Source organism: Melanotaenia boesemani, chromosome 4, assembly GCF_017639745.1.
Source record: "Melanotaenia boesemani isolate fMelBoe1 chromosome 4, fMelBoe1.pri, whole genome shotgun sequence".
Taxonomy (NCBI): Eukaryota; Metazoa; Chordata; class Actinopteri; order Atheriniformes; family Melanotaeniidae; genus Melanotaenia; species Melanotaenia boesemani.
Window position 1 is genome coordinate 36,999,159 of NC_055685.1, and position 24,334 is coordinate 37,023,492.

A 24,334-nucleotide genomic window follows, 5' to 3' on the forward strand; every position below is an offset into this window, starting at 1 on the left:
AAAGGTGTTGTGAGCATCTCAGTGTGCGAGTCACGCCTCTCCGCAACTATGCATGTGTGTGTTTTTCTACAGAATTTGCTCTAAACACACTCCACCTTCTGTCTTGGTTCTTCAGATTTATGAACAAACAAACTAGAATGACTCAAACAACCAATCAGTTCCATCTTTTTTACTTTCAAGTCAAACAAGTCTTTAATTGCAGAAACAAACAAAAGTAATTTGTAAGACAGAAGAGCAAAACATTGTCCAACAGCATTTACTTTCTGCAAACACCTTCATTGACTGAGCCCGGGGCTATTTTTCCTAAACTTTTCCTAAACTGTCTGTGGGCTGCAGCCCACCTCCGCTGTGTTGGAACTTGTCGACTGAAGCTATGAGTCAGACAAAGATAATACATAAACTCTCCAGACACATGCAAGTCCCAGGAGCTGCAGTGTTTCCTTCACCGTCTTCATTCAGCTGGGGGAGATGAGAATTAGAGCGTCGATTTTCACACAAATGATCTAAGCGGTAAAGTACAAATTTAATTTCTCCTTTATTTTAGCAGATAAACCTCATTGAGGTTAGACATCTCTTTCCCAAGAAGGCTTTTTTTTTTACAGATGTTGGTTCGTGCTGGTTCATCTGGATTTTCAGCAGTGTTTCAGGAGCAGAAGGTTAAATTAGCAGTAATAGCAATCAAAGATTGTAGATTTAGCTGTTTACACACTGATAGACAAAGGTTCTTATGATAAAATAATCTGGAGGTTTCCACTGAAATCTATTCTACAGACATGATGATCATCGTTGATCCCAAACTATCAAACCTGAATGTTTAAAGGCACGCTGTGCAAAATGAGCTTTGTAGAGTCTGGAAAATGAAACTTTAGTGGTGCTTCGGTTATGCAGGTGGTGATGCTTATAGCATAGAAATCAAACCTGGAAGCAAAACTAAACAGTGTGGGATGCAGATTATTTCAAAAGCTAAAGCAGATACACGTGCACAACGAAAAAAATATAGAGTATTATCTGCTTTATGAATGTGTGGTGGATATGAATAGACCAGGCGAGGCTAAAGTGATCTGTGCAGGTTATATGTCATTTCTTTTCTTGATTTCTTTTCATTCTTTCTTTTATTCCTTTAATTTAAAGTCAGTGTTTGAAGTTAGACTTGGGACACATTCTGTTTACATCCAGATTTCCAAAGACGTGGTGTCAGATTTTAGCTTTTGTTGGAAAATCAAAAGATCATCATGTTTTATTCTTGAGCACTTTAACTTCTGACTTTCAAATGATTATTTACATCAGCTCATGAACTACAGAAAACTTGAATCTTTACAGTATAATTGTTAGAAAATGATTCAGATCATTTATTTAAGTAAAAATAACCCTGCAATGATGTATTAAACATTTTACCCGAGTAAAGCAATAAAATTATTAGCATCAAAATACACTTAAAATTAAATTAAACTCTGAATGCGAGACTATTAATGTGCAGATTAAACTAATTCATTTTATTTAATTTACTTATTAATTTATAATAACAAATTATTTACAAGTTAATTTATGAATAATCTGCTAAATAAAAACTAATGCTTTACTAATTCATTAACCTCGATCTAATCAAAAGGAGGCGGAAGATGAAAAATATGTCAAAATCCAACATATAAAACACAGAAGACAAACGTTTGCCTTCTCCCCAGTTTCTTAAATCACCTTCAAATTCTTCAGCAAACATTTGCTGGAAACCGCTGCTGCAGTTTTTACCTCATTAGTATAGAAATATTCAGTAAAACACGAGTTTCTAACCTCTGACGTCAGCATTTCTGTGCAGGTAATTCCCACTTATGAGTTAAATTATGGTTTTACTGCTGATGCTTTTACACATAGTTTTATATTTAAAAACTCTTCCCTTAAATGCTGATTCACAAGAATTTTTTAAAGCTATTTGTACTGGCTCTGCTAAGCTTTGCTCTTACAAATATTTCTCCATCTTTTGACTTAAATCTCAGCATCTCAGAAGGTGGTGTTTACTCTTTTTTGCACATTTCTTAAAATAATCACAAACACAGCTGATCACTAAATCAAAACAATCATTCAAAAAACAAACAACATAAAATATAAAATACAAAACATGAAAAATAAACCTAAGAGGGAAAAGAATAGAAAGCAGTGAAAGACACCTTCTGCACCAGCCTCGCAGCTCTGAGATCAGTTTGAAGTCAGTGTGTGAGCTGTTGCAGGCTGCAGGGCCACAGAATTTAAAAGCCTTTTTCCAGCTCAGTGTGAGCTTTAGGGACTGTCAGCAAAAGAAAATCCTTAGAGCTCAGACAATAGTTACTGAAATTCAATAAAATATAATCACAAAGGTAAGAAGGAAGCAGGCCAGTTATTTAGCTTGTGTCCATAATTGGCTAAATAAGGTCAAATACACTTTATACAATACTTAGTATTTACAACTAACTTTTTGGATTGTTTTAAATATCTAAATGCAAATACGTCTGCAGCATAATCTGGGCAAGATATCCTGTAAAATTTCACACCACTTTAAGATGAACTCTGCTGGACATCCAGCAGTTCAAAGTGTTTTGACTTAAAGTGCAGAAAAGCTCCGACAGCTTTCAGCATCACACTGAAATTTCTCTAAAATTACTCTAAAAATAAACAACAAAAACATTAGACATCAGCTGTCATGAAGTCCTGCTTGTAACAGAGAAATAAGGCTTCAGGGATAAAAACCAAGATGTAATTACAGGGTTTTGTAATAATTTATCTTTGTTGTAATAGTGTTGCACTTCAAGGTAAAGGATGAATTTTACAGCTAAAGATTACGAAACGCTTTATTTCCCCCGAAGGGAAATTTGGCCTGGACTCAAGTGCTCATTAGCTGCCTTGTAGACATGAATAAAACACACAACCCCAAACCACTGCAATCTGCAGGCAACCATCAGCCACATTTTACAAATCATAAATATGTTCCACAAAATCCATTTGGGATAAAAATTAGAAAGACACCATAAAAAATAAACGTAAAAAACACAAATAAAACAAAATGCTATTGCTCAACCCCAAAAGATGCATTACACGGTCTGTGTGGCCATAAAACAAAATTATTTAAGATGTTGATGGAAATGGGGATAAATGAATCTTTAAAAAGGTTCAGCCTGCAGTTTAGAACTCGGTACTTTCTACCAGAAGGTAATAACTGGTGTTCAGGATGAAGGATGAGTGATGGATCCAGTAAAACTCTGCCTGCAGACTGCTCATGGATGGACTGGAGGGAGAGGTTTCCAGTCCTCCCCATCACCTTAATGGCAGACTGTAGCAGACCAAGCATTTGCTGTACCATGCTGACATCCCGTACCAGCACTGCCTAATAAAACAAGAAGACCGTTTCCTGGTCCAGACCAAACACCCTTAGTCTCCGTAAAACGTACAGCCTATGCTGTAAACAAGAACACAGATAATCAATGTGGTCGTTCCACCTGAAGAGAGGATCAGTATAAATACTGAGGATTTAACCTGCTTGATTTCTTTATCACGCATGGACTAAATCTTGATATTTTAAGTCATATATGACAGAAAAACCAACCATGTGATCATGTGAAGCCAGTCTTTGTGAAATCTAGAAACAACTGCCTCAGTTGTAATATAACACATTACACTTCAGTTATCTTTGTACTTCTAAAAAGTTATTTGTATGGGGTGAGCTCTGCTGTACTCCCCTCATATTTTATTTAAAATACTGATTTACTGTAGTGAAAAATCTTCGCTTTTGTGCCCATGTGTCCTCTCCGGTATGCCACTGCCTTAAGGAGTCTTGTATTTTCATTTCACCTGAATCACTCCTGGGGGGAAACTTTGATATTTTCCTCCTGACATGAGTGAAACCTCAGACTCTTTCTCTGTGAAGGTTTGTCCCTTGTCAGGTGGGCCATCTTTGTTCAAAGCAAAACCACATTTATCATCCAAACAAAGAGCTACGCCCCTTCCATAGAGCTTCAGGTGAATACTTTCAATCAGGGTGGATTGTAAAGATGGTTTTCTATATGCTGTAAATCGAAGCCCCAAAGTAGAGAAATATGACCACAGAAAAATGCGTGCAGGTTTGCCTCAGAGTATAGAAACACTACAGTCCATCAGCATGCAAACCCTCCTGATTCGTTTTTCTTTTTAGTTGTTTTAGAGTTTTACAAACGCTTGTACTTGTTCTTGCAGCAGCTGTTGGATGGACAACCTAACAACGGTCAAGACAGTCAGCTCTGGAGGAGGCGCTGCAGGAAGCAGCAACGGTGAGGGCTTCAAATGCTCCCAAATACTGCAGGAAATTTAAAAACTTTAAACAATATCTCTTTCATGAAATAGAGATGACTGTGTCATGCTGCCTGTGGAGAATACAGAATATTGAAAGCAATGTGACAGAATTTAGATGTACTGACATTTATCTGCTGTTTCTTTACAGTGGTCACAAAATCAGTGACGACTACTCGACTGATACAGCAAAGTAAGTTTAATTGTTTTTACATCTCGCATATCAATACATGCAATTATTTTCTTCAATGCTCGATTTAAAGTCACATTAATTCATTTATTTTTGGCACCACATGTAGGGAGTACAGTTTTAGTCCAAATTAAACAAATAATGCTCAATAAATTTTTATATGTTCAGTAAAATCAATATTTTAGATTTTACAGTTAATTAAATGAGCAACTCTTATAATTATTACTTTTTTTAAAGTCCTTTTGTTTCTTGAAAAGCTTTAATGTAGTAATTAAACATCATAAATTTAATCATGATATATTAATTCAGTGGTTGATGTTTGCTGAAATGACAAATTCAGCCACATTAATTTTGAACTTATTTTTTTATACTATGAGCACACAGAGACGAGACTGATATAGTTTATTTCTTTTTTAAATTTGTGATAGCTAGGGTAAACAAGGCAGGACATGGGATGTTATACAGGCATGAGGGGAAAAGAACAAAAAAGAAATTAAAAGACAACAAACAATAAAGAATAAACAACAGATAAACAACAAGGAAACAGGTTTGATTAACAAAGATGGCATTAGATTGGAGAGAGAAGAGAGGAAGAGAAACAAGAAGAGAATACATATAGATGTATATATATATATATATATATATATATATATATATATGTATATAGAGAGAGACAGAGAGAGTAATAAATTCTCCTGTCTACATGGATAGAAATTGCCTATCAGACATTATAGCTACTCCAGTCACCAGAAATAATGTTAGAAGTTTTTCTATCTATATTAATTATTTTAAAAACATATCCGTCTATGTGGCACTCCATACAGAAGCAGTTACTACCATTTACACAGCCATATATTTGTGATGGGATTACCATCAATATTTATAGAGAATTCTTCCTTTTCTGTAAAATTTAAACATTTATAGCCAAACTAAACAAAATCTAAGCAGGAAACATGATGGGAGAACAGTCCTGAGAAGATGGAGCAACTCTACACAGCATTCACGTTCTCCACGGCTTGGCTTTTAGCTTTTAAACTCTTATCAACTGATTTTGTTGACACTTGGTTGTAGTAAAAGCAAGTTCACCTTATTGCCATTTTCCCCCTAAAATAATGGTGTTGCTAGTTTTGCACATCACGTGGCTACATAGCAATGTTAGCATCGTTTTAGCATCATGTTACTGTCTTCTGAAGTTGATCTGCTCCTCTGTATTTAGTCTTTTTGTTGCTTTGTGGAAATATCAGAAAATGAATTACAAAGAGATGGAAAGGAAATTTATTGGCTGTAAACAAAAAACAAGCTGAATAAAACATGCTAAAGTTGTACAGTGGTTTTTTTCTGTAAATATCAAGCACGTCAACACAAATTTAGACAGCCAGTGGAAATATTGATTAATGCAGTTTTAAAGAGGTGAAGAAGAAGACCTGTGGTGAAAGTGTCACACGTATGATTATTACTAGCTGTGGGCAGCCACTTGACAGCTTATCATATTTTATTAGAAGAGAAAAATCATTACCTTGGGCAGCAACAGAAACTATGTGCATGTCATAAATCATTTGTTTCTGCTGTAAAGGGATGAGATGCTGTACTTATAAAGCAGGTCCAAACATGATATGTGGGAATGTTCCCTAATAAAAACACACCATAACAAGCTGAAATCGGTCTTTCTGCTGTAAATGGATTCAGGCGATCTGATCTTTCCCAAGTCCCAGCAGGTCCAGTATTTGATAAGAGATGTTGAAAATATCTGACTTTGAGGCATGAGATGTAAAACACACTCACACAAAAATGCAATTTTATTAAATTGCTTCCTCCTAATTACCTCTCCAGGTGATCTTTCTCAAAGTGCGGGTGGTTCTGGTAGAAGAGCTGCAGCAGGAGGGTCAGGGACCACCACCAATTCAGTTCTGACCACATCCAGCAGCTCCCATCATGGTGGATCTGGAACCAGTAAGGGCTCTGGGGCCATAAGCATTACCACTGTAGGTGCTTCCTCAGGTGGAGGGACATCAGGGGGTGCTGGAGGGGGGTCCTCCAGCATGTCCTACAGTTTTGGAAGTGGTGGCAAAGAAGGAAAAAGGGAAGGTTTGGGTGCTGTAACGGTTTCCTCAGTGACCAAGTCCAGCCACTCCTCAGGGGGATCTGGGGAAGTGAAAAGAGGATCTTCGTCTGCAGTCGCTTATTCGCCTCCTTCGAAGGAGAAGAAGAGCATTAGCACCATGTCAGCAACCCTGTCTGAGGTCTTTGATGGTTAGTCACAAGTCAGAGGATGCTCTCTGCAGTTTATACAAAATGCAAAAATGTATGTGATTTTTATTTGTGCGTTTCAGAAAGCTCGAGCACAAATTCATCTCCGGAGTACAACAGAAAGGAGTATGGTGAGTTTTACCTGATGTTACACTTAAAACCTGGAAAAAGCTGATGCACAACTGAAGATTTTGGGGTGGTTGCTTTGTTTTTGCAGGTAGTTCAGGTGCAACTTCAAGTTCTGCCACTAGAGGGAGAACTCAGAGCCGAGGTAGACTGATAACAGTCCCAGTACATAAACTAGAAATATCTTTTATTGGCTGTCATTCCATTAAACAACTAAATTATAAAGACAACTTATTGGTTTTGTTTCTTTCCAGAGAGTGAGATCAGAGCCCGGCTCCAGAGTGCTTCTCCTCCTGCGAGATGTGAGTATGGCCCATCATGGACCTGAAAACAGTTGCTGTGCACTAAACGCCGATAAAATGTGATTCTGTGGTGCAGGGACGGAGTTAGACGACGTGAAGCGTCTCCTGAGGGGGAACCGCTCCACCAGCACCAGTTCCACTACATCCCCTAACAACACGCTGCCCATCCCCAAGAAGGCCAGTTTGGAGACGAGGACCATGTCCGAGGCCGCCGCAGGTTCAGCCACTCAGAGGATGGACACTTTTCCTTATTCGGGTTTCCATTTTTCTCTTTTCTTTCAACTATTTTCTGTCTTCTGTTTCAGACCAGTATGACAGCGTTTGGTCTGCGGATGTGAGCAGCGGCTTTGGTTACAGTGCAAACCCCAACAACTATTCCACTTCTTCCACTTTCTACCAGTCAGGTCAGTCATGTCGAACACCTGCTTATATTATATATATATATTTTATATATATATATATATATATATATATATATATATATATATATATATATATATATATATATATATATATATATATATATATATATATATATATATATATATAACCCACTGAGTGCTGGAGATAAATAACATATATATGAGTTTATATACTTAAAAAAAATCTCAACTTATTTGTTTACGTGTGTAAACAAAAGAGAAAAATCTAATTTGAATATTTGAAATTTGCTTTCCTTTGGTAATAATGACAAACAAACAAACAAACAAACCTAAATGACAATTCAGTTTTTTAATCTTTGGCTGTAAAAACTGGATTAAGAAAATAGAAAAATATATATATACTTTCGTACTTTGATGAGGAAAATGACACATCATTAGAGTTTGTCAACTTTATAAAGAAAGTAAAAAGACAAAAAGAAAGAAAAACAATAAAAAAAATCTAAATATTTGATTATGGTTGCTATAAAAAAACAGAAAGATTCATTAATTTTGTTTATTTTGATCAAGAAAATTAAACCCAGTTTTAAAAACAAAAGAAAATCGGGTTTGGCAAGAAAGAAAGAAAGAAAGAAAGAAAAGTTCCAGTTGGTTCATTTGGTAAATCTAACAGGAAGAAAGGGATACTGAGTGATTCGGTAAAGAAAACCAAACGAGCTTTTTATCGCTGATGTTTGATCTTCATCATCAATCATAACGTTTGCAGCTGCACATCAGTGAAACAGTGAAAGATGTTTTCTGGGTTGCCATCGGTAACAGATGCCCACATCAGCTTGTTTCTGTTTTCTGTCGTGTGCAGGAGTCCAGAACAACCTGACTCTCGGCCCTCCCTCCATAAACGCTGGACTGTCGGCCAGCAGCTCCGGTGAGCCTCCTGTTGGGTAACAGCCCATTTCACATCCTCATCCTGACGCCGTGGCTGGATGATCATGTTGTTTTCTCTGCTTCAGTTCCAGTGTATGGCGTACAGAACAACCTGGCCACCTCCGGGCCAACAGTCCTCTCCCCGACCGGGGCCAACGCACAGATAGGTAACCGGGAGAGAGAAGAGAAAAACATGTTTTTGCTCTTCACTGTCGCAGCAAACTGAGGAAAATTAGTGCTGTCAGGATTCAAGCTGTTAAAATGTCTTTAAAATTCTGCACATGCTTATAAAATAGTGTGACGTCATTTATGATTTTGTCTGTTCACAGTTTATGGTGTGCAGAAAAATGTCTCTGGAATCAGCACAACAGCAGGTGAGGGACAGATCCTTCACATGCAGCATTATGCAACTTAGAAACAGAAGCCTCTACAGTTTGATTCTGTTTCTAATGTTGTCTCATTTGGACGTCACAGTGAGGCCCAGCAGTCCTGCCAGTCATGAGGCCGTAGGAAAAGACTTTAACTTCGTGATGATAGAGAAGGACAACGCTCCTGTGAAGAAGGAGACGGAGCGGCTGATCATGGCCAAAGACACCGGGAAGCAGTTCATGTCTGCTGCACCCACCAGTAACTCAGGTACCTCTGCATGCTACAACCCCTACAAGCACCACTAAGATCCCATCACATGACCCGACTGCTAGTGCTACACGTCCATTTAGCAGGATAAAGGTGCTTTTTCTTTTGGGGAAATAGTTTCATAAACCTTATCAACCTTCCCTGTAGAAGATAAAAATTTATCAGATGTTGAAACTGAGACATTTTACTGTTTCATGAAAAATATGAGCTCATTGTGAATCTGATGGCAGCAACACATGCTCACGCCATAGGCACTAATGCAGTCCCATCCCATCAGAGATGCAGCTTTTCACCTGTCCACTGACAACAAGCTGGATGCTCCCTCTCCTCTTTAATCTGCAGGACACGCCGTTCATGCTTTCCAGAAAGAATTTCACATTTTCATCCATAGTAAATCATGCCTGCTTTTAAAGCAGAAGATCACCAGAATCCAGCCTTGCCTGTGTGTACAGAGATTCCTTCTGATTCTCTGAGTCTTTTTTAATAATATTACTGTAGATGATGGGATCTTCAGTGTTCACAACTTTACATTGAGGAACATTTTTCTGAAAGTGTTCCACAATCTTTAGACCCAGTTTCTCACAGAACCTCTGTCCGTCTTTCCATCTGGGAGACTCTGCCTCTCTGAAATGCTCCTTTTGTACCAACTCATGTTACTGACCTGCTGCCAGTTAACTTAATTATTTATCCAATGCTCCTCCAGGTGTTTCTGGTTTGTACCAGTTACTTTTTCAGCCTTTTGCTGCTCCTGTTCCAACTTTTCACAGATGTGTTGCTGCATCAGATTCACTACCAGCTCTTACTTTCCATGAAATGATAAAATGTCTCAGTTTTAACATCGGATATGTTGTTTTATCTTCTACTGGGCACAAAATGTGTGTTTATGATATTTGTAAATCACTGTATTCTGTTTTTATTTACATTTTACACAGCAGCCAACCTTTTTGGGATCAGAGTTGTAGATTATGTTGCTTGGGTTTAATATTTTCTCTTAGTTGCTCATATGATAGTTAACATGTTGATTTTCTTCCACCTGTGTGTGAGCTGGTTAACTGTTGTTGTTTTTTTCTTGATGAAGTCATATAAGTAGTTTTCATATTTTATTAAAACTCACAAACATCACAAAGCAAGACAGAACAGTCATTCATTGAGTTAAGCCGTCTTTTAATCTAAATGAAAACTAAATGCAGGAAAAAAGAAAAAACGTGAAGTTGGAAACAAAAACAAAAACACAGAATCCACAGAATGAAGAAAGAAGAAAGAAGGCAGGGGAAGTAATTACTGAAGGAGGTTCTGACAGGTAAACTTGAGCTGATGAGAACGACAGAGCCATGTATGATAAATGCAGAGGAATGGAGGAGGGTATGTAGGGAAACAAATTACAAATGAAAGACAAATCAACAAATTCCAAAAATCAAAGAACGTACAGGAATACTAAGAAAATCTACAGAGATGAGAAGCTGGACGGTCGTTCTCCTGTTAGAGGGTTCAGTGTTCTTCAGAAAAAAACTGAAGATGCCAATAAGCCAGTTCTTCAGGACAGTTTCTTCTTCTGCTGCGTTTATCTTAAATAAAAACCAGAGCAGGTTAGCTTTTCCAGAGGATGCTTCAAGTCTAACATAAACGAAGTTGTGTTTTATGAAGGCTGCGATAGATAGAGCATTTTATTGTCTTGTAAAAGAGCATTACAACAAAACATGTAAGCACAGAAAAGAAAAAAAATATATAAAAAGCATCTTATAGATATAAAAGGCATTACTCATAAATATGTGTCTTCCATAGATGCAGATAAAATAAGGTGCAGAGTGACCGAGACGTTCAGTGTGTGTGTGTCAGTGTGTTTTGTTTAGCTGTGGATGAAACACGTGAACATGTGGTTGTGTTTGTAGGGAGCTACTCTGAAGATTCACTGAAGAGAGAGAAACAGAAGCTGTTGTCCAGCACTGTGGAGGAAGGGACTGATGCTAAAAGTAAACTGACTCTCTGTAAACTAGCACATAACAATCTGCTCAGCATCTAAAATTTGTTAAATTTCTTCTCAACATGTTCTTACAGCTTCATCTCTGAAAGCTGGAACAAAAGACAAAGCCACCTACGCAGGTAGTCTGATTTACTTTCTTTTAGAAGAAGTCGATGATGAGGCTGATCATCACTTTAAATGTGCTCCTGTTTGTTTGTCAGAGATCCGTAAAGACGAGTCGAATCTCGGCTTCTGCTCCTGCTGCAGCTGGTGGAAGTGGCTGCTGGGCCTCCTGCTCAGCCTGCTGCTCCTCCTCGGTCTCCTCTGTGGACTCATCGCTTTGGGTAAGAGGACTCTCTTCGTCTCGGGCAAAGTGTGTGAAGATATTTGTGGTCATCTTTAAAGTCGTCTCGCAGGTGAAGAGGTGAAAAACCTGAAGAAACGCGTCGAGGTCCTTGAAGCCGTGACTGGAACCACATCGGCCAGGTCCAGCCGACTGTCGGCCTCCTCCGGTGTCAACATCCTCGACCCGCTGGACTCTAACTACGTGGACACCAGCTCCTCTGGCTCCACCATCACCCGCTCTGAGAACGGGATCAACCTGGGTGCTGCTGGGCTGGGAGGAGGTACCGGGACCGGACCGGGACTGGACAGCACCTCCCTGCAGAGGGCTGTGCAGCAGCTGGTCAGGGCTGAACTTCAATCCAGTGCTGTGAGAGGTACAGAAATAAGAAGTCCCGATCACAGAGAGAAACAGCTCAGATCATGACTGAGCTTCTTGGATGTTTTGTGTTTTTTAGACACTCTGGCTTACTCTCTGAAAGGTGAAAGAGGAGAACCAGGACCTAAAGGTATGCTTTCACATTTTAAGCAGCAGTTTTGGATTTAAATAGTTCATGTGCAGCATTAACGTGACTGTCCTCGCAGGCGATCCTGGACAGCTTGGACAGAAAGGTGAGGACTTTCACTGCTGAATGTTTCACAATCTGATTCGATAAACTTGAAGCAGCTGCTGAGATGTGATCTTTTTCAGGTGAGAGCGGTTTCCCCGGCATGCCAGGTAAGACTCAGAGAACAGGCGTGGTGGCTTTTCCTACCGACAGGTGACCACAAACTCACTGCTCTCATTCTTTTTCTGAAGGCCCTCCTGGTCAGACTGGACACCCCGGACTGGATGGACCGAGGGGACCGAAGGGAAGTGCAGGTATTTATCAAGTTATAACAGTTTATTTGTAAAGGCAAGCAAACACAAACAAAAGGATGAAGATGATTCGCTTTCTTCCTAGGTGAACCAGGTCCAGAAGGACCAGCGGGCCAGAGGGGTCGCGAAGGACCAATGGGCCCTCGAGGAGAAACAGGACCACCTGGTTTTGGAGAGAAAGGAGATAAGGGTTAGTAATAGACACATTTATGTGAAACAGGCTGAAAACATGGAGATTTTTTTTTATTTTGATGTTGTTTTGACAGGAACTCAAGGTGAGTCCGGACGTCCTGGTCCTGCTGGTACTCCAGGACCTGTGGGTCCAAAAGGTGAGGTCCAGGGTCTTAAAGGAAATATGTTTTAGACCAGATTAAATAAAAAAGACCACACAGATGGCTTCTTTAAGGTAATTTAATCACATGAAGAATTACATATTTTTCTTGTCTGCTTCAGGTGCTGTGGGAGATCAGGGTGCTCCAGGAATACCCGGTAAAGACTCAGATCTTATCAGTGCTTTATCTGTTGAGGGGTAGGTGTCCACTGACAAGCTCCTCTGTGTTAAATACCTGAATGCAGGTGCTCCTGGTGTAAAGGGCTTCCCGGGTGAAGCTGGAGCTCCAGGAGCTAAAGGTAGAGGAAGTGTTCAAAACAGGTTTTATTTTTTCAAGTCTTTTTATAAACCAACGTGAGAGAAATTAGTGACTAAGTCTCTACTGATCAATGATCAATCAGTTAAAAAGTTAAAATGATCAGTTTACTTCACGGGCACTGTTGATTGACTGTGATGCAGGTGATCGAGGAGCAGCAGGGGCCCAAGGGATTAAAGGAGATCAGGGAGAGCGAGGACCACGTGGACCAGCAGGTGTGTCCCTCAGATGGTCCTAAAACCCAGTTTGGACTTAAGAGTTCTTCCATAAGAGAACAATAAAGTAGTTATTAGGGCTAAAAGTCAGTTTTAGGGTTGCACATTCCCAACATATTTACTATTCATCACGATAGAGATCACAGCTGAGGCAGGATCAAGTTTTAGCTTTAGCAACTAGGAAAAGTTCAGAAAAGAAAGCAGGTGATGTAAAAAAACAAACAAAAGAAAAAACAAACAAACCAAAAAAACTAAAGACAAAAAAGTTAAATATGCTGATCTTCATTTAAAATATAAAACTGAATGAAAAGTACTTTATTAAGCCAAAGTTATAATTTTATATTAACATAAATATGTATCTTTAAATATAATCATACAGTAATAACTGTGATAATAATTGTAATAAATATAATAAAATGTATTACTACATGGATATAATGTTAATGTTTTAAATATATTTGTATATAATTATATATAATTAATATGATCATTTAAAATATATATTTATAATATAAAACCCAGATATTTTACAGATTTAGAAAAAGCTTTATTGTTTTTGTTAAAGGTGAACCAGGACAACCTGGACCACAAGGGCCTGCTGGAGCTAAGGGGTCTAAAGGAAGTGGAGGTGGGTAGAGATCTGGACCTTCTTCTCAGAGAAGTACTGAAGAACTTTTGACTTAGCTGTAATGTGATGTGATCAAACAGGTGAAGTTGGTTCCATGGGACTTCCTGGTGTGAGAGGACCACCTGGACTTCCTGGAGATATTGGTCCTCCGGGTACACACACTTATTTAAATTGTAAACTTTTGACTGAAAAGAAAAGACAAATTTATTTCTAAAATCTTACATACTTTTTTATCTGCAGGTATTCCAGGTCTACAAGGACCCCCGGGTGAGAGAATAAACTAGAATTTATTAGAGAAAAATAAAGGTTAGAATGTGTACATTAATACCTTTTTTTCTTATGTTTTCAGGTATTGCAGGAAATCCGGGACTGCCTGGTGGTAAAGGTAACACTGGTTTTATTTCCAATGAAATGAATATTTTTTTACCTTAAACATAACTTTTATTGACACTAAAAGAAATTAAAGCTCGAGTTACATGTCAATTAACTGTCAAATATTCAGTTAAACTGGAATTTATTTTACTTCAAACCTGAAGGGATTAAAGTCCGTCTGGTGGCACTGATGGCCATGCTCATCGACACATGTTAGTTACAAAAGGGAATTCATGGTTATCGCTGTAACCTGGATCAGTTTAATTTAATGTAATTTTGTTTTAGTCTTACGTTGAATTATTATTGTGCAATTGGGTTATTATTGGGTTTGCTTGACTGAAAATTTTTCTAATGAAGACATGAGACTAGGTGCACCAGCTTGTCTACTCCATGGTAATCATTGGAGGACAATGATTGCCCCAAAACAGGAAAGATTAGACACACACACACACACACACACATATATATATATATGTGTGTGTATGTGTGTGTGTCTAATCTTTCCTATTTTTTGTATTAAGTATTTTAGCAAGTATTTAACAAATGTCTATATTTGTTTAATTTCTGTGTGGCTCTTGATACGTGTTATGTCTTTGGGAAATCTAAGCTGATTTTTTCTTTCAGGTGAACCAGGGTCACCTGGTAAAGTATTTAGCTCAGGTAATAACAGTAACACTTGTGGTAAACTTGATTTTGATGTGGGGAAACAGTATCTTGTAAGATTAAACTGTCTTAATTTGCTTGTTTCTAGTTGGTTCTGATACTGTGGCCATTCCTGGACCTCCAGGACCAGCTGGACCCCCAGGTCCTGCTGGAGCTCCTGGTCTATCTGGTCCCATCGGGCCTGCTGGTGTCCCTGGACAACCAGGTAAATTCTGACTTTTGAAATGGGTGAAGCATCTGAAGTTGATCAAAAACATTGACATAATGATTTCTGTGGTTTAATTATTTAGGTCCAAAGGGAGCATCTGGGGAAAAAGGAGAAAGGGGTGAAAAGGGTGAAAAGGGGGAGAAAGGGGAAAAGGGAGAGAAGGGGGAGCAAGGTCAGCCAGGAAAGCCAGGTACCAGCATCACATCGGAAACTGTCAGCGCCACCAGAGCCGACAGTGAGTGCCTCCATGTCAATTTTTATGTGCATCTAGTGGCAGTATCATGAGTGGAAATGCTAAACACTAATAATATAATGTCATTCCAAAAAGAACTTTCTGCAGTGGCTGGACCTCCTGGTCCACCTGGACCTCCAGGGCCTCCTGGAGATCCTGGTCCACAAGGTCCTCCTGGTATGTCCAAAGCTGACAGTTTTTAAGATCAGCTCTAATCCCAGAGACTCAAAGTGAATTTATTATGGTCTCACTGCATTTTAGGTGAAGGTAAACAGGGTCCTCCAGGCCCTCAAGGTCCTCCTGGAGAGTCAGGTAAACAAAAATCCTGCTTCACTGACAGAGAGATAGATAAGTCAATCATCAGCATACAGGAGAATTTAAGCTCTATCAAGATAAAAAAAAGTTAGATAGTTCTGTCTTTGTATTTGAATTTTTTGTTTATTCACGTACAAAATAACATTAAAAATAGTTCTGTAATAGCAATAACAGGATATTTAAAAAGTTCTTCCAGGTGTTGTCAGTATACCTATCTGCATTTTATGAACATGTACGTACCTGTATATACAAATATAATAAAGCGTACATATACACACATGAATCTACACATAAACATACTCATACATGTACATTTGCATTTTGTGCACTCATATATAACATTCATATATACACATCTTACCCAAAAGTGACCTGAAACCACATTATGTCCTGTCAGGTGTTGGTGTACCTGGTCCTCCAGGTGCGAAAGGAGAACCTGGCAGCTTTGTGCCCAACTCAGGTTGGTAAAAGAAGTCAAAATTAAGATGAACTTTAGGTCAACAACATTTTTCTCAGCTGCTGATGCATTCATGTGTAACTGTTATGCATTCTTTCCTCATTGTGGGTTAGAAAGCTTCTTTGCTGGACCACCAGGGCCTCCAGGACCTCCTGGTCCACAGGGTCCACCAGGTAAACTCCTTTTATTATTTTATTTTATTTTATTGGCATTTGCAACACACAATGCTAATTCATTGTGTCTGCTTTCTGGATTCACGAGTTGTAGGTTCTCAGACATGTAATTTGTTCTTTTTAAGGGTTTGAAGGGCAACAAGGATTCCAAGGTGAGAAAATAGTTCAAACCTGATTGGTCAGTAGGGGCATTTTTGCCTTTTCACATTATTTTCCTCTCAATTTCTGGCCACCTTTCTGGTTTTGTTACTGCAAAAGTGAGGATTTTGTTTTGTAAGACAGCGTTTCTCTTTAGGAAAATCAAAATTACAATTTTAGTATTTCAGTATAAGGTCACAAAGACAAACTAATAAATGGTAAATGGACTTGTACGTATATAGCGCTTTTCCAGTCAGTTTGACCACTCAAAGCGCTTTACACTACTTATCACATTCACACACACATTTACACCCCGATAGGCACATCAGGAGGCAACGTGGGGTTAAGTGTCTTACCCAAGGACACTTCGGCATGTAGTCAGGGGAAGCCTGGAATCAATCCGCCTACCTTCCGGTCGAAAGACAACTGCTCTTCCTCCTGCGCTATAGCCGCCCTAAACAAAGTTAACTAAATTAATTTAGTCACTAATTCTCAGTAGACGGATCTTTAAATAAAATCCCCATTACCCAAATGGCTTTGTTTTTAACACAAATAATGACACAATATGATCAAACTAGCATTAAAAAGTTTTCAGATAATTACAATGATTACATATTTGGTAGTTTGATTTGATTGAATGATTTGAGCTAAATAAAATGGAAAAAATACAAATGTTTTAGAACAGATTTTGGGAGAAAATTTTTTTCCTTAAATTAGTAGTAATTTTACATTTTACCTGTGACCTTTTTCTCGCCAGGTGAACCAGGACAGCCTGGTCTTCCAGGAAGTCCAGGAGAACCAGGTGTTGGTACGTGAATAAACTTTAGACAAAGTGGATTCTTTCAGGATACCATGCAATATGTCAAAGCTATTGTAGTGCAAAAGGTGTCCACCAGAGGACAAAAGACAAGTAATAGATTGTGTTCAACAGGCTTTTGAGCAAAGTTTTTTCCCATAAAGTGATGCAAAAGGTCTCTGAAACTGTATGACACATAGTACATTAAAGGATTAATAATGAAGCTTAAAGCTCTGGTTTCTAATCACTGGTTTCCATGTCAGGTTTCCCAGGTCCCCCCGGACTTGAGGGTCCACCAGGCCCAGAAGGTCCACAAGGACCTAAAGGTATATCCCACTTTGATGTTTTGAATGACATTTTTAAAAAAAAATAAAAAAAAACTTGTCTTTTAATGACATTTCAGGACTTCTATTAATTTTGTTTCTCCTGTTTTTAATTCAGTAAAAATCAATTCTCATTTAATCCTTCAAACATTTTTCTTGTAGGCAATGATGGAGCTCCTGGGATCCCGGGAGCTGACACCGGTAAAACTAATCTTTAACGTCATTTGTATTAACACAGTTTCTTAATATTTTTTCACAAGAGGAACTGCAGCGGACACTCAGGGAATCTGTGTATTCGTTCCAGGTAGCTCATATATTCCTGGCCTGCCCGGCCCACCTGGACCACCTGGTGCAGCAGTTGATATGGGCCTGTACATTGCAGAGTACCTTCAGAGTAAGCCTTGCCCTCACATGTACTCATATATAGACAAACATAAGCTGAGGCAGGTAATCTACTGTGACCCACAGGTGGCAGTATCAGACAGTACCTGGCTGGTCCTCCTGGTCCTCCTGGTGCTCAAGGGGAGCCAGGCCCCCCTGGACATTCAGAAGATGGGCTGGTGGATGATGTTGCCAGCCGTGTCATCGCCTACATTCAGAGTATGACCAGTTACATATGATTATTGCATCCCTTATATCACAAGACATAAGGATTCAGCTGCCAGTGCTCTAACTGGTCTATCCATTCATCTAGGTTCAGGAGCTCCTGGTCCTCCTGGTCCACCAGGAAGCATCTCTGTCAATGACATCATTAGTCTACTGCAGCGTAAGTGAATCTGGATAAAATTCCCAGTTTTCTCAGCAGCAGCAGAAAGGCAGTGGTGGGAAGAAGAGTGTTTGTAACTGAAGGGTAAAAGTTCAAATCTGGAATTTAAAAATCTGTTTTCATGTTGACTCTGAAAAAAACTCCTGATAAAACATGCTGATTATCTTGGAATTTATTTTTTAATTTTTTCTTGACTGTCAATTTGTTTCCAGGAGAAGATGTGAGGGCATATCTTACAGGCCCTCCTGGTCCACCAGGCCCTCCTGGAGCTCCAGGCTATAGCGGTTACTCCGTTAACACACAAGAGTTGGTTGAACGTGTCTTCACTCTTATGAATGGTGAGTGTAATAGATGGTCACCTAAAATATGATCAGTTGTTCCTGACTGTGGACTCTTTCTGTTGTCAGAGAGAGGTGGGTTGGGAGCCCCTGGACCACCTGGGCCTCCTGGACCTCCTGGAAACTTGTTAACAAGTAAGAAAAGCATTATATGAACACAACCTCCCAGAAAACACAACTTTGTCCTGATAGTGGACTACATCTGGAAGGGCAGAAGTAAAAACTCACTCCAGATAGGGTTTGGATGGAGACCCAGAACTTCGGCTCATTGTTGTTTGGGCCTGTTTGTGCATTTTTAGTCTAGACTGAACCAAATCCACACAGACTTGACTTCTGCAGGATCATCCTAAAATGAGTTGATTCTGGATTGTTCCTAAACTAGATTCTTATCATCCATCTAGCTGGGTTTCATAATCTGGAGGGTGCTCAGGGACCACCTGGTCCACCTGGTTTTCCTGGGCCACCTGGACCAGCCGGACCACCTGGACCACCAGGATTTGGGAGTTACGTCAGCTCAGATATCCATGACTACCTGCAAAGTAAGTTTTTCTATTATTCAAAATTTTTCTTTTGAACATGAGAGTATAAATGTTAATAACAGTAATTATATGAAACTGGTTATAAAAGACGACGCATATGTAACCCAGGCGTCCCGGTAATTAATGTAAATGTTTCCATCTCATAAAAATCATGCACAACATTCATTTTATTTACTGTCTGTGGCCTGAAAACTAAATATATAGTATCAAAAGAGAGGAATTATTACCGTCAGTACTATTTCTGGCCATACTCCAGCCCATACTGCTGAATCAGTTTCAGTTTATTCACACACACTCCCATATTTACAAACATTCACCTTTACATAGAAATTTAGCTATGAGTTATGTGTGATTCAGATCTCCCTGAGAAGCTAACACAGGCTTTTTAGAAGGGAGTCTGAGTACATACAAACAAAACGACTGAAACAAATACATAATAAAGAGAAAAAAGATAAAGCAAGACACGTTACAACCTCCTCATACAACATCAGCAAACCTACTCACAACATATATTAAACAAAAAGACACAAAATGTATATATGAACTGATCAGTTTAGCCTTTAACATTTTTTTAAAGGTGGAGATGGATTTCAACACTTTCATATTCTCTTCGAGCTCATTCCAAATCTGCGGACCCCTACATACAATACTCAGATTAGTCCTCATGTGTCGTCTTCTTTTACCACTAATAAGATGTTTCTCCTTAGTGTCATGTGTGTAGGAATGAGCTCTGCCAGCCTCATTTTATTATCAGTTAGGAACATCATGCATGCATTTTGAAATATGTTCAACTCCGTAAGTCGAAGACTGAAACGGTGGAAGAGAGGACGAGTGGGGGCACTAAAACCGGACCAAGACAGGGCTTGCAATATTTTCTTTTGTAGATTTTCTGGGGAAGATGTTACACCATATGACGTAACAGTAGGTCAAATGAGGCTCAATCAAAGTTTTGTACAAGGTAAGAAGAGCAGTTTGGGGAAGATAGTATCTTATTATAAAGCAATCCGACATATTTAAATAATGTTGATATTAAGTACTCTATATGGCTTTTAAAATTTAAGGACTTATCAATGAGGACCCCCAGGAACTTAGCAGAACTGATTTGTAATAGATTCTCATCATTTACCTTAAGACAAATCCGATTCCAGTCGACTGTATTTGTATTGGGTCGAAACCCCATATAATTAGTTTTACTAATATTGAGATAATTTGTTACACTTAAACCAGACATCTTTTTTTTTTTAATTTTCTGTGTTTAAAAGATGCTGTAAGTCCAATGTGTTTTTATGTGACAGGAAGAAATTATTATCATTCGCAAACATTACCATAATTAATATCTGAGAAGAATTTACAAAGTCATTATTATAGATTATGAAGAGTAATGGCCCCAAAATTGACCCCTGAGGGACCCCATATTTAATTTCCTTGTTTTGTGATATATGGTTATCAATATAGACATATTGTTGTCTACCATGTAGGTAACTTCTGAACCCATTAAGCGCTGTTCCTCTAATGCCATAGTGATTCCCTAGTAATATATCAAAATCCATGGTATCAAATGCCTTAGATGTCCAGGAAGATGCCAACTCCACATTCACCCTGGTCAAGAGCATTAATAATTTTTTCAGTAAGGGCCAGAACACCGATGCATGTAGAACTTCCTGAATCCATATTGAGAACTGGTGAGAACAGATAGCGTATCCAGGTATTTGCTCAATCTATTGTGCACCACTCTCTCCAGTGCCTTGGAGAGAGTTGGTAGAACAGAAGTTGGATGGTAATTATTTCATATTTCTATCACCAGATTTATAAATTGGGATGATTTTTTAGCAATTTTGATCATTTGAGGCACTACACCACGAAGTAATGATAGGCTGATGCAGTGTGCATGTGGATTTATTGTAATATGGGCGATAGCCATCAGAATTTTACTGCATATTCCATCTACTCCTGCTGTGAGAGAGCTCTTGAGATTAATGATGATTTTATAAAGTTCAGTAGGATCAGTAGGTTGAATGAAAAAAAAGTTTGAATACTTAACGGATAGAAAATGTTTATAATTGAATCTTTTAGGAGGCCTTATTGGCAAGGTCTTCTCCTATGGTAAAAATAAACATTTAAGTAATCGGCAAGTAAGGGTAAGTTACCATTAACAGGATCAATCAGCACAGAAGACCCTTATTTAAAACTGTATTTAAAACTGTCCAGGTCCTTTTACAGTCACTAATATGCTCAGTGTAATAGTTACTTTTACTCTTTCTTATTATATGAGTGAGTTTGTTTTTATACTTATATTTATTCCTATTTTCATCACTAGGGTTTTTAATGTAGCTCTTATAGTTTATTTTTATGTTTTATAGAATTTAGGATTATGATCATTATTACTGTATATGACAGTCTTTTTCGGGAATGATATTGTGAATAGAGCATTCTTTCTGTAGAAATGTGTTTCGAACAATGTTTTCTGAAAAAGAATTTAACCAGTTTTTTTTTCCAAACTCTCCATGACAGCGAGGACGTGCTTTCCCACTATTGTTCATCTGTTGTTCCCATGCTGCTGACTGCATTAAGAACAGTTTATTTATGTAGACCCAGCTCTGTCCAAATCTTTTCTTTTAAACTTGTGGTGTCTCAATCTGTAAAAGTCATGGTTGGTTGAACATGAAGTTTATTCTTTATAATACTGTTTGTGGAATAATTTTTCAGACGTGCACCCCCTGACCAGAGCAGCGCTTTATTGTTTAGAGCCAGAGATAAACAATGTTGTGTCATCAGTGCTGGATTTATTAAAATTTATAACAAAAAAAAACACAATATTCTAAAAGAACATTTTTAAGATATGTTGAATGTCCATAATCCATGACTAAATTAGCCTGTTGTCATGGAAAATATGTTAAAAACATTAAATGTGTCCTCTCCTGTTGTTTTTTTCCTCCATAATTTTACAAAATAAGACGTTTCAAATTCAAATCAGTTTCAGATTGCTTTTGTTTTTTACATACACCATAGATGGTGTGATGAGCTGTGAAATGCTTTGTGCATCTACTCCAGATACTTGAACACAACAACAGGAAAAAATAAAACAGTATCAGACGCAGTGAAAATATAAATAGGTGATGTGAAATGAGCCAGAATGTGTCAAAGATCCTGGTACGGATTTAGATTTCTTACAATTAATTCAAAGAATATCAAATATAAATGTTATTTTACAAGCTTGGATTTATATTTACTGACATATTTATTATATGATTATTCAATTTTACATGAACATTAATTTTTGTTATTATTACATTTTCTCACGTGCCCCATGAGGGCCATGTGTACTCTTTTTGAGAAGCAGCTATCTAGACTTACACATAATTTAGTGTTCTTATTTTCTCTTATGAGCAGCTAGGAGTGTGTGGTGGAGCATTTTTCTACCTGCAACTTCTTCATCTCGTTTGATGTGACTGCGTTCTAAACATTTTTGTTTCTTTAACCTTTCTGAAACCAGCTGATCCAAATCTGAATTCTTCGTCTTCTCTGCTGCAGATGTTGCTGTCAGAGGCCCTCCTGGCCCCCCTGGACCTCCTGGACCTGAGGGGCCCCCTGGTCCAATTGGTCGACTAGTTTCCCTTAATGATCGCAGCAGAGAGATGCTGAGTGCTGAGCTACAGGAATATGTCAAGAGTGAGTTTGAAGGACTTGTTCGGGGGGGTAGTTTATAAAGTGTTGGTTAAAAACTTCAAACCACAGGTCTTAATATTTACTTTGAGCATTTCATTTGGTTAAAAATTATTTTTTTTGTGTACTTTTGACAGATGATGATGGTTTGAACAGAGCTATGTTTGGACAACCCGGCCCACCAGGCCCTCCTGGACCCCCAGGACACAAGGGAGAGCCAGGTGTGCCTGGTGCTGGACACTGGAGCCCAGATGCGACTGAGTTCTCCAACATGGCTGTAAAAGTAACCGATTACATTAAATGTAAGTATCAGGAAGACTTGATGACCATGATCGGTCTGCGGTCATGGACTTGATGACCATGATCGGTCTGCGATGTGCTGACGGGAAGGTTGTCTTAAACTTTTACCCTTCTTTATTTTTTATTTGGCAGCTCATGGTCTCCTGCGTGATCAGTACTACAATGGATGGGCCACCCAGGGACCCCAGGGACCACCTGGTCCTCCAGGATCTAGCTCTCACATGAACGTCACAGATTTAGTGGAATACATTAAAAGTAAAGAAATATTTCTGAGCAAAAGAGGAAAAATGAACTACGGTAGCTGAAAGATGTTAGAATGTGGATATTTGTCCTCAACAGCACACGGAGCCATCATGGGACCACCGGGGAGACCTGGACAGAAAGGGAACATAGGACTCCCGGGACCAAAGGGAGAAAAAGGTACAACACTTTTTTTTATTTTATTTTTTTTACATTTTAGACACAAAGAAATGAAAACAACTTCCTCCACCTTTGTTTTTAAGCGAGCAGTTTATGATATTCTGACATGAAGAGGTATTTCTGCTGCAGCACCTTTAAAAATGTTTCCTCTGTGTGGACGCAGGCGAGAGAGGCTTTCCTGGACTTCAGGGACCAGGAGGACCAAAAGGTGACAGAGGTAAGTTCTTGTTCTGAGTCCTCAGGTCTGTTACAGGGAGCGGGATCAGGGTTTAGTGAGGCAACCTCTAATTCAGCTCGGGGCTCTTCTTACTGGGATGTATCACCATGGCAACTGATGCTGGAAACCTAACTTATCCTGCTTTGGAGCAGGATAGGATTTAAGATAATCCGTTCTTTTTTGATGGGCTAAATATTTGGAACCAGATTTAATTATTTGTCATTAAAATCACCACTGAACTGCAAAAGATTTTTGAGTCTGCATTGTTTCACATCCGATGCTAACTCCATCAGTTTCACGCAAATTTACGCATGAAGTCAGAAAAGCTGGGTCGACTTCTCAAGACGATAATTTGGCATCATGATGCTGCACAAAAAGACAGAATAAAGATTTTAATTGAAGCTTTTGTTGCGTTTCAGGAGAATTTCCACTGATGACGACGAGACGGCGAAGAGATGCAGGTGTTTGAGGACTGCGTCGCTGCTCTGCGGTGAATGAACTGAAGCACAGCTTTCATGCTGAGCGGCTGTATTTTTGTTTATAATTATTCTCCAGGTGACATAAAATCACAGACTGTGAAGCACTGAGTTAGTTTGTTTGATGCTCGGTGCTGAGGGGGCATTTGTGTGGTCATGTCTTTTTATTTTGTCCTGTTTTCTTATCTGATT

General features: G+C 38.7%; 1 protein-coding gene across 2 annotated transcripts; it reads left to right on the forward strand.

Moving 5' to 3' along the window:
• Positions 1–395: 395 nt before the first annotated feature.
• Positions 396–24,309, forward strand: LOC121638700 (collagen alpha-1(I) chain-like). 2 transcript variants are annotated; one of them, XM_041983634.1, is made up of 53 exons: positions 396–510; positions 4,201–4,271; positions 4,442–4,483; positions 6,311–6,730; positions 6,811–6,858; positions 6,945–6,998; positions 7,108–7,155; positions 7,232–7,372; positions 7,461–7,559; positions 8,395–8,460; positions 8,546–8,626; positions 8,789–8,833; positions 8,934–9,095; positions 10,985–11,065; positions 11,151–11,195; positions 11,277–11,399; positions 11,472–11,774; positions 11,856–11,906; positions 11,983–12,009; positions 12,089–12,115; positions 12,197–12,259; positions 12,342–12,446; positions 12,523–12,585; positions 12,710–12,745; positions 12,833–12,886; positions 13,047–13,118; positions 13,684–13,746; positions 13,827–13,898; positions 13,987–14,013; positions 14,096–14,131; positions 14,743–14,778; positions 14,870–14,986; positions 15,072–15,224; positions 15,318–15,398; positions 15,483–15,533; positions 15,934–15,996; positions 16,107–16,166; positions 16,292–16,318; positions 17,062–17,112; positions 17,364–17,426; positions 17,586–17,624; positions 17,728–17,817; positions 17,892–18,023; positions 18,118–18,189; positions 18,402–18,527; positions 18,597–18,662; positions 18,929–19,066; positions 22,598–22,735; positions 22,867–23,031; positions 23,162–23,284; positions 23,369–23,449; positions 23,613–23,666; positions 24,086–24,309. In XM_041983634.1, exons 2-53 carry the CDS (start codon positions 4,208–4,210, stop codon positions 24,133–24,135), a joined length of 4,494 nt encoding a protein of 1,497 aa, XP_041839568.1. In that variant the 5' UTR covers positions 396–510; positions 4,201–4,207; the 3' UTR covers positions 24,136–24,309. The 2 variants fall into 2 exon arrangements, with proteins under 2 accessions (XP_041839568.1, XP_041839569.1); XM_041983635.1 differs by having other exon boundaries at positions 448–510; positions 4,198–4,271.
• The last annotated feature ends 25 nt before the right edge of the window (positions 24,310–24,334 follow it).

Bases quoted from the DNA above. Each gene is read 5' to 3' on its own strand.
- LOC121638700 (XM_041983634.1), top strand. From the start codon at position 4,208: ATGGACAACCTAACAACGGTCAAGACAGTCAGCTCTGGAGGAGGCGCT. The intron at 11,400-11,471 runs GTAAGAGGACTC...GTCGTCTCGCAG, and splicing joins CTGTGGACTCATCGCTTTGG to GTGAAGAGGTGAAAAACCTG. The intron at 23,450-23,612 runs GTACAACACTTT...GTGTGGACGCAG, and splicing joins GGGACCAAAGGGAGAAAAAG to GCGAGAGAGGCTTTCCTGGA.